At 36.3% G+C, this 9,477-nt stretch overlaps 2 protein-coding genes across 2 annotated transcripts; both read right to left on the bottom strand.

Annotated features, from left to right (window-relative positions):
* Nucleotides 3,066-4,794, bottom strand: LOC104757868 (50S ribosomal protein L21, chloroplastic). The gene is made up of 5 exons (XM_010480654.2): nucleotides 4,377-4,794; nucleotides 3,921-4,001; nucleotides 3,620-3,721; nucleotides 3,453-3,527; nucleotides 3,066-3,318 (listed from the first exon to the last, which is right to left on the bottom strand). The coding sequence occupies exons 1-5, from the start codon at nucleotides 4,692-4,694 to the stop codon at nucleotides 3,244-3,246; spliced, it is 651 nt and encodes a 216-aa protein (XP_010478956.1). The 5' UTR covers nucleotides 4,695-4,794; the 3' UTR covers nucleotides 3,066-3,243.
* Nucleotides 5,564-8,472, bottom strand: LOC104757867 (calcium-dependent protein kinase 11-like). Its single transcript, XM_010480653.2, has 7 exons — nucleotides 7,773-8,472; nucleotides 7,005-7,148; nucleotides 6,756-6,908; nucleotides 6,549-6,664; nucleotides 6,291-6,458; nucleotides 5,968-6,192; nucleotides 5,564-5,884 (listed from the first exon to the last, which is right to left on the bottom strand). The coding sequence occupies exons 1-7, from the start codon at nucleotides 8,311-8,313 to the stop codon at nucleotides 5,744-5,746; spliced, it is 1,488 nt and encodes a 495-aa protein (XP_010478955.1). The 5' UTR covers nucleotides 8,314-8,472; the 3' UTR covers nucleotides 5,564-5,743.

The following is a 9,477-nucleotide window of genomic DNA, read 5'->3' as shown; positions in this document are numbered from 1 at the left end:
TCTCCAGCTCTTATCTTCATCAAAAACAACGTCTCTACTAACAGTGACCTTTCGGTTGGTCGGATCAAGTAAACGATACGCCTTTGAGCCAGGTTCTGTCCCAAGGTACACAAGCTTTCTCGACCTATCGTCAAGCTTTTTCAGATGCGGAGTTTTGACTTTAGCATAGGCTACACAACCGAACACCCTCAAATGTCCCACATTCGGCTTCTTTTTCTTGAAACATTCATATGGTGTCTGAAAATCCAAGCTTCTCGTTCCTACGCGATTGATGACATAGGTTGCATGCCTCACTGCTTCTCCCCACAGGTAATTTGGCATGTTCATATGCTTCAAGAGACTTCTAGTCATCTCCAACAGTGTCCTATTACGTCGCTCAACAACACCGTTTTGCTGCGGTGTATATGGTGCCGTAAAATGCCTATTGATGCCTTCTTGTTTGCAGAAAGTGAGAAATTCGTGAGAAATGAATTCTCCCCCCCTGTCGGTTTTAAACGTCTTGATCAATAGGTTAGACTCCTGTTCTACCAAAGCTTTAAACGCCTTAAACTTCTCGAATGCTTCACTTTTCTCCTTTAAGAGAATGGTCCACATATACCTTGAGTAATCATCGATTAAAACAAAGATATACTTCTTGTGTGCAGGCGTAGATGGTGAGATTGGACCACATAGATCCCCGTGAATTAGTTCTAGTGCTTGTGATGCTCGATAGGATGTTGCTTTTGGAAAGGTTTGCCTTGTTTGTTTACCAAGCAAGCAAGACGCGCAAGTCTCCTTCTCCTTTGGTACACTCGATATCCCAGTCACTAACTGTTTTACCACCATAGTTTTGATAGTTTCGAGACTCACATGTCCCAAGCGAGAGTGCCACAGATTAGAATCACTTGAAGCCAAAAGCTGCAGACACCGTGTACTATCAACTTCCAATTTGACTTTGTACAACCTGTTTCTCAAACGATTGGCTCTTACTATCAGATTTCCTTCATGATCGTGCAAGGTGAGATGACCATCTTTCATCCTAATATCGCAGCCTGCTTCAGTAGCTTGACCCAAGCTAATAATATCGCTCCTGAGATTTGGTATATAGTAGACATATGTTAACAGCTTACGTCCTCCTCCTTTGGTAATAAACAGAATCGAACCCTTCCCTTTGATAGCAATGGTTGTATCATCACCAAATCGAACTCTTCCTGTCACCATTGGATTGATGTTGCAGAACAAAGCATAGTTTCCTGTCATATGGTTACACCATTGTCTAAATACCAAGTCTCATTTCAGCAGTCTTCAAGCTCTTTTGGTTGTATCTTCTTCTCATTAAGATACACTACTGCATGCATCATTAGAGATTCAGCCTCATGAGTGTTATCTTCTTCCTTCTCCAAAGTCTCTTGTGCTTTGATTAATTTCAGTAAACGATCAGGACAGGTCGATGCATAATGTCCGATCTTGTCACACATGTAGCAAGTGATTTTTGATTTGTCCCTTTGTTGAAAACCCGAACGTCCTCTGCCTCTGCCTCTTCCACGGTATGAGCCTCTACCACCACCTCTGCCACGATCATAACCGAAATCATAGGACTGAGATTTTGAGTTGGCATACATAAGCTTGTTTTGGTCATCTTGTGTCTCTTCTTCATCATGAATTCGTTCCTCATAGGTCTTTAATCTGCCAACAATATCTTCAAAAGTTGTTGTTTTTAGATCAAGGACCTGCTCAAGTGCTGCGATGATATGAATAAACTTCTTTCGCGGCAAGCTTTTCAGAAACTTCTTCACAACCTTCGTTTCTTCAATGTTTTCTCCTAGCGAAGCTGCTTTTGTGGAGATCTCTGAAAGCTTACCAACAAAATTGTCAATAGTATCGGTTTCCTTCATCTTCAGCCTGTCAAATTCAGCCATGAGAGTCTGCAACTTCGCTTCTTTAACACGATCAGCACCTAGATTCCTTGCTTTGATGGAATCCCATACACCTTTAGCGGTAGCTTGCTCACCAACTTGTAAGATCATCGACTCAGGGATGGATTGGAAGAGTAGAGCTCTGGCAAGGTCGTTCTTTTCTGGTTCCGTAGTTCCAGGATCAATTGCTTCCCATACTTTGTGAACATGCAACGCAACATCCATCCTCATTGCCCATACCGTATAATTGATTGGTGTTAGCATAGGACACTGGATGGATGATGGTGTGTTCTCCTTCACCTTCATGCTTGCAGCGGTTATCTCACTCATGATTCAAATATATTAAACCTAGATGCTCTGATACCAAATCTAGTTTTAGCAAGAAAGATTTTAAGAACAAGATTGCCTTATAAGAATAACTCTCTTATTCACTTAAAGAAAATAACTCAAAACTTTAAGTTCTCTCACAATCTCTCAATATCAATCTCTAAAACTCATAAGGCTTACCACACCCTGGTAGCTCTATATATATAAAATCTCAAAGAAACTTTTCCAAAACCAATTAGGAAATATAACTTATTTAGATAACTCCTATACTCAAATATGTATATTTGAATATCTCTCAAATATACTTAGCTTGGACTTTAAGCTACTTCTTATTCTTCAACCTTATCCCAACAATCGTTGTGGAGGAACAGGTTACCATGTCACGTCTTGTCCTAGGATTCGCCAGTTATCTCATCATGATTACCCTGTAGTCATACGTCCATCTAAACGCCACGCTCAAACTGCTAGGATCAATGCATTGGATGCACCACCAACATTTAGTGGAAACAAGGACTCTATCTCGGGTAAAGTAGGTTTGCTTTTAGAATAAGAAGAAAACCAACAAAGATGAGGAATATGACTTATCAGCCGATTCCAAAATGAGTTGGCTATTCTTCTTTAGTTTTATATTTACGTTAAATCGTTTATCATACAGTAGGTGTTTGTGGACGGATAAAGATTATCGATGGCCCTGTCCGTTTCCGGGCGACTACAAAAAAACACTTTTATCTCTGGTGTTGCTAAAGTTAAAAAAAACCAGAGACAAAAATGTAAGACGTTGATTCCATATCGACACATAACTCATAAAATATATTCTAGATGAATAGATGAGCGATGCTGATGTTTCGTTACACTAACTTAGAATTTGTGATCTAAGAATGGCAAAAAGCGGTACACGTTGATCATAAAGGGATCTCAACAGAAATGAAATAATCTGGTTCTTACAAAATTACATAGAGAAGAAGATCAGAAAACTTTTAACATTCAAGAAGCAGACAGATCCTATACTTTCACAACAGAATTAAACCGCAACATTGGGCGCCGCTGGATACCCTTCATACCCTGTGATCCCTGTGATTCTAATCCTTGTATTTGGCTGCAAAATCAAGTCAGAAAATGACAATGTAAATGTCGTTCTCTGAAGCTTTTTCGGATTGTAACACTACATAGTTCGATTTTCAAAGAAGATGACTTTCAGCAAAATAGTAAGCAGATTTATTAACAATGTACCTGCCGGTGACCAATATTTCTTCGGTACTTCTTCTTAGGCTTGTACTTGAAGACAACCACCTTATCATCCAGACCCTGCAACAACAAAAGACATTCCAGTTATTCCAGTTTAGAGGCAACAATACCCCACAAATTAGAAATTGAAGGAAGCATTTCTATTGATTTACCTGATTTTCCACTACGGCATGTACAGTGGCATTGGTCACAACTGGTTTGCCGATGTAAGTGTGTGTCTTTGTGCCAACAAGCAACACTTTATTAAGAACAATCTGCAGAAAAGAAACCAAAAGAGCAAGATAGAAACATAGACAAAAGAAAAGATAGAACTTCTACACAAGCCACACAGTTTACTCAATCTTCCATGGTTGCACCATCATTTCACAGACATATCAGTTCATTTCATTTCATTTCATTTCACAGAAATTTGACAAGGAAAAACCCATTGACTAAAAGGAATGTGCATATTACCTGATCATCGACATTTGCATCTTTCAGCCTCTGAGTGTAAAGATATCTCCCTGGAAACACTATGTATTGGCGTCCACCAACCTATCCAACCAAAGAGAACAACACTAAATTCAGTAAGATATAGCAAATGAGAGAAGCAAAATTCATAATAACAAATAGGTAAACTCTAAATCTTGAGAGTGATATCCCACAAGAACACAGTCTCTCATCATAATCAAACTCTAAATTAACCTAAATGAACTCATAAAAAACAACCAAAACTACTTGCATTATTCAGTCTCTCACTAAGGAGGATTCATTCATTCATTAGGCCACAAAACACAGTCTCTAAATATCAAATCTCTAAAACAGATTCAAAGCAAACTCATCAAAATCAACCAAAACTAGTTGGCAAAATTCCAAAATCTAAAACCGAAATTGAGAATTTGAACTTCCGTTAGATTTCTAGAAGCTAACCATAACAACGGCGAAAATCTCTTCTCGTTTAGGTTTATCCTCAGTAACCTCCGAAACATCGGAAACGACCACAGCTTCGATATCGGTAGTCTCAGGTTCTGCTTCGACGACTGATTCAGCGAATTTAAGAGCGACGGGGGATGCGGTTCGAGACGTCGACGCAGTGGAAGGAGCGAGAAAGCCAGACACAGGTTTTGCCAAATTTAGCGAGGGTTTAGAGAGAGAACACATGATAGTGCTCGAACGGCGTGAGTTGTTGACATTGCAATGAGAAGCGAAAGCTGAGCATAGAGAGAGCGTGGCTGAAGAAGACGCCATTGTTTTCGCAGAGCTCTTAGCTCAGAACTTTGAAGCTCGACGGAGAATAAATCCGCAGTGTTATCCTATCCACTTAACTTTGAACCAACCTATCAACCTATACCCCTGTTGTCCCAAAATTGGTTCACTTTTCTAGGCTTGCAATTTCGGTTTAGGTTGCTTCAGATTTTGGGTTATCCGGTTTTGTTCGCTTTTCTTTACCAAAATTTACCTACGCGCTGATTGGTACAAGACTTTTAAGACTTTTAAAAATATTAAAGCTTTGAAAACCATTTATTTGTCAATCAAACTTTTTTGACTTTAATTTCCTAGTCACTTATTTTTTTTTCTTCCTTGTTTTCTCAAAATTTTAAAAGCATCAAAACAGACTTTAAAATTAAAAAAATATAAAACTTTATTTTTTTCTCCCCCGTTATACTTAAAAGCTCTCCAAAAGTTTATATATAAATTTTACATAAATTATTTTTACACATTAATTATTCTTACTTTTTTTTCCTTCTTTTAAAATCCATTTTAATAATAATTATTTTTATTTTCATTATCATCATTTCAATATATTTTAATAATAAAAGTAACAGCTTCAGCTTTAAAAGTATTTGTTATCAATCAAATTTTAACAGTTAAAGTTTCTACAGCTAAAACATCTACACCCAAATTCTCTATAGCTAAAATTTTAAAGTTAAAGTCTTTACAGCCATAATTAACCGCCGTTACCAATCGGGGCCTTAATTATACTAACTTTGAATCTTGGTTAACCCGGTTCTTCAGTTCGGTTTCACAAAATTTGGATTTATAATAAAATTCGGTTTTGAGTTGATGTAATCCGGATTTAATTCGGTTCTGTTTCTTTTCTTTGGAATTGAAGAAAGTTTACATGAAGCAAAATTATCCATTACTTGGAAAAAATTTAGGCAGTTGCTCATCTACAAGAATAACAAGGAGGAAAGCAGCAATAAAGAAACCAGAAACTTTTTTTCTGTATAGTCTTTAGTTTCAAAATATATGTGAAAGAAATAAGAAAAAACTGAAATTGAGGATCGGTGATGGGGTTAGTCATCAGATTTTTGACCATCGACTCCAAAAGCATCAGCTATGTTGAAGTTCAAGTTTTTCATCATGGTTCTGCTTCTCCCAACTCCATCTCCTTTCCTCATCATTGCCGTAAACTCCGAGAAATCGATCTTCCCGTCCTACCAAATTCAAAAGCACGGTTATAGTACAGTGTTACATCAAAGGAGGAGGAAAACAAATAGAAGAAGAAGAGAGGTTATACATTGTCGAGATCAATTTCCTTGATCATGTCATCCAGAGGTGTATCACATAGACCAAACTCTGTACAAGCTGACTGAAGCTCATCAATCGTGATATAACCGCTTCCGTCTTTGTCAAAGTATGAAAATGCAGCCACCAGATGCTCCTCTCTCTCCATCTTGTTCATGTGTAACGTTGCTGCTAGGAATTCTCCGTAGTCTATTGTACCGCTGTTGTCGATATCAGCCTGTGACAACAACACACACAGAGGATGTTTAAACTAAAAAACCAAATTTTTTAAAAAGAGAAAGAGAGTCTAGTTGGTTTTGGTGTTATTTATGATACCGCGTCCATAAGAGACTTGATTTCTGATTCCATCAGTTCAGATCCGACTCTTTTCAAACCCGCTTTAAGCTCTTCAAATGTAATCGTTCCACTGTTGTCTGTGTCTATCATCTTGAATAATTCCTTCAGACCTCCGATCTCTTCCTCTGAAAGTCTCTCAGCAATTACCTGTTGGGAAAAAAATCACTTGTGTTCAGAGAAATCAGCAAATGGATTGGACATAACGAAAAGGCATATGTGTAGTACTCAAATTTATACCCGTAAGGCCATTTTCTTAATCTTATTCATTTGAGAGAACTGCTTTAGTCGCGATAAGACTGCTGGATCAAGAGGCTTGTCTGGTGCTGCTTGTTCATCGACAATCCATGGGTGACCTATAACATTCAGAGAAAACTCACTACTCACTACTTACCACAAAACAATTAAGAGCAGTTGATTCCAAACAACAACCAAAAATAAACATACACAAGGCTTCATGGGCAGAAATGCGTTTCTTGGGGCTCCTTTCAAGCATTTTGTAGATCAAATCTTTAGCGGCTTCTGAGATACTAGGCCACGGGTCAGATTTGAAATCTAACTTCCCTTGCAATATCTGTCTGAAGATTCCAGACTCGGTTTCTGCAAGCCCCAAAAGAAAAGAATGCATCATTAAATGTTCAGAAAAAAAAATCAAAACTTGCAAGAAGAAAAGGCTGTACATTCTAGTAGACTAACCTGCCCAGAAGGGAGGAACACCACTGAGTAAGATGTAGAGGATAACACCGGCACTCCACACATCTATTTCAGGTCCATAACATTTCTTTAGGACCTCTGGCGCAACATAGTACGGGCTTCCAACTACGTCATATAAATATTGTCCTGAAGAGTAAACAAAAACCAATTAGACAATGAATCGGCTTTGGCCATACCAATTAACGCATGAAGTTTCAGAGACATAATGAAGAACATCTTTACAAAGCAAAGTTCCCTCTAACCAAGAAACAATCCTCAAGCAGCAAAATGTAAATTCAACCAAAAATCTTATCATGATTTTCAATTCATATAAAACACAAGAAACCTGCTTCTATCAGGAAACCCAACAAACGAAAGATTTGATCAAATGCAAGATAATTTTCCAATCCACACATTCAGAGACTCCTCAATGAAGAATAAAACTATACCAAGCAAGTTCCCTAACTCTACATCTTATAGACATTGTCCTGAAGACTAAACAAAAAAAAATTAGGCAATGAAGCAGCAGCATTGGCCATACACATCGGGTTTCCAAAGAATCACGCCAGACAAAAATGCAGATTGATTTCAATGAACACATAAAAGTTCCAGAGAGTCAATGAAGAACATCTATACAAAAAGCAAAGGTACCCTAAACAAAGAAACAACGGGGTCAAGCAGCAAACTAAAACAAATCATCATCAAATAAACACATACGAAAACCAGTTTCTATCAAGAAACGAAACAAAACATGAAAGAGAAAAATCGAACCTGGCTTGTAGAAGACAGACAACCCAAAATCTGTAGCCTTAAGCTTAGCATCTTCTTTAGGGCTATCGAACAAGAAATTCTCAGGTTTGAGATCTCTATGCATAACACCAAGAGAATGACAAGCCTCAACAACACCAAGAATCGTCTTAATAAGCTTCACGGCCTCACGCTCACTAAAATGGCCTTTAGAAACAATCCGATCAAAAAGCTCACCGCCTTCACAAACCTCCATAACGATATGAACAAAAACCGAATCCTCATAAGTGCCCTTGATCCGAACAACATTGGGGTGCTCGGAGAGATGATGCATGATCTGAATCTCGCGCCACACATCCTCGTAATCCTCGCGGCAGACGAGCTTCCGCTTGGGAATCGATTTGCAGGCGTAATTAGCGGAGGTTGATTTCTCCGTGCAGAGGTAGGTTGTTCCGAATTGGCCTTGGCCTAGCTTTTTGCCGAGGAGGTAGTGGTCTCTCAATCGAGGTGTTTGATATGGAAGAACAGTGTTTGAAGGACGTCTAGGGTTTGGTTTCGACTCCATCACTTTTTCTTTTCCTTTTTTTTGTTTTTTTTTTCGATCTCGATTTCAAGATTTGTTGTGAGGAGGAAGAAGAAGAAGAAGAAGAAGATGATAACGGACTTTTTCTTTGTTTCCTAAGAAGCAAATCGCTCCCTCTTCTCCATTTTTTGACTCTCTCTTTATATCATTTTAATCATATTTTGTTTTTCTTAATTTTTTTATATGACATTTAGTTACATTGTTATAAACTTATAATTACAGATTTCATCAAAGCAAGCTCATTTTTTTTAATATTTCTAATTCATTTTTTTGGATTAAATTTATGTTAAATTCTAAGTTTAGAAACATTAAACCAATTGTATTTATAAAGCTGTATAATCATTATTGTCTATAGACATTTTTTTAATGTGGAATGTAGGATAAGTAGATATATTGGAAGACACATGTGTTCATTGTTTTGCTCATGTAAATACATGCTCTGTTTTTTCATATTAAGTGTTTATCTAGACTTAAAATTTTGTTTCAAAATAAGTGTGTTTTGTATTTTCAATGTAGATGATTGGTAAATTTTTCAATTTTATCCTTATTAATTTATATATATTGACCAATACAAAAAATTGTAAGATGAAATAATTAAGAATAAAATTTAAAAAATTTAATAATTTTTTAATATGGATGAGAAAATCTTAAACAATTATATTGAAATAGAGAGAATATGAGTTAAATAAGTTAAATATATATTTTTTTTTGCAAAACTAGCGGTCCCGTCAAATTGTAAATAAAATAGTTTTTGTTTTTTTTGGAATGTGTTTTATATACTTTTCTTTTTTTGCTATTTGATTAAAAAACATGATAAATTAATATTTTCTTATTTGATTATAGATTATATTTTCATAATTTAGCTGTTTAGTGCATCTAAATTTGCTTTATAATTAAAATGATTTTTTGTATAAAACTTGTTCTATTCTATTCCCTCCGTTTGAAAATATAGAAGATTTTAACTAAAAGCACGCGTATTAAGATGTCTCTACTAATAAAAAATTTAATTAATATTAAACAAGACTTCATAATATAAATATTTATAAAATATTAAACTAATTTAAAAGTTGTATAAAAAACTTGAAAACTCTTATATTATGAAAAAAATATATTTTTAAAATATTTTATATTATGAAACGGATGAAG

Source organism: Camelina sativa, chromosome 17 (assembly GCF_000633955.1).
Source record: "Camelina sativa cultivar DH55 chromosome 17, Cs, whole genome shotgun sequence".
NCBI classification, from domain to species: Eukaryota; Viridiplantae; Streptophyta; class Magnoliopsida; order Brassicales; family Brassicaceae; genus Camelina; species Camelina sativa.
The sequence above is the reverse complement of the archived record's forward strand: the minus strand, read 5'-3'. Positions and strand labels throughout refer to the sequence as shown.

Bases quoted from the DNA above. Each gene is read 5' to 3' on its own strand.
- LOC104757868 (XM_010480654.2), bottom strand. From the start codon at position 4,694: ATGGCGTCTTCTTCAGCCACGCTCTCTCTATGCTCAGCTTTCGCTTCT. The intron at 3,528-3,619 runs GTAAATCAATAG...TTGTTGTTGCAG, and splicing joins ATGCCGTAGTGGAAAATCAG to GGTCTGGATGATAAGGTGGT. The intron at 3,319-3,452 runs GTACATTGTTAA...TTGATTTTGCAG, and splicing joins GAAATATTGGTCACCGGCAG to CCAAATACAAGGATTAGAAT.
- LOC104757867 (XM_010480653.2), bottom strand. From the start codon at position 8,313: ATGGAGTCGAAACCAAACCCTAGACGTCCTTCAAACACTGTTCTTCCA. The intron at 6,665-6,755 runs GTATGTTTATTT...TGAATGTTATAG, and splicing joins TTCTGCCCATGAAGCCTTGT to GTCACCCATGGATTGTCGAT. The intron at 6,459-6,548 runs GTATAAATTTGA...TTTTCCCAACAG, and splicing joins TTAAGAAAATGGCCTTACGG to GTAATTGCTGAGAGACTTTC.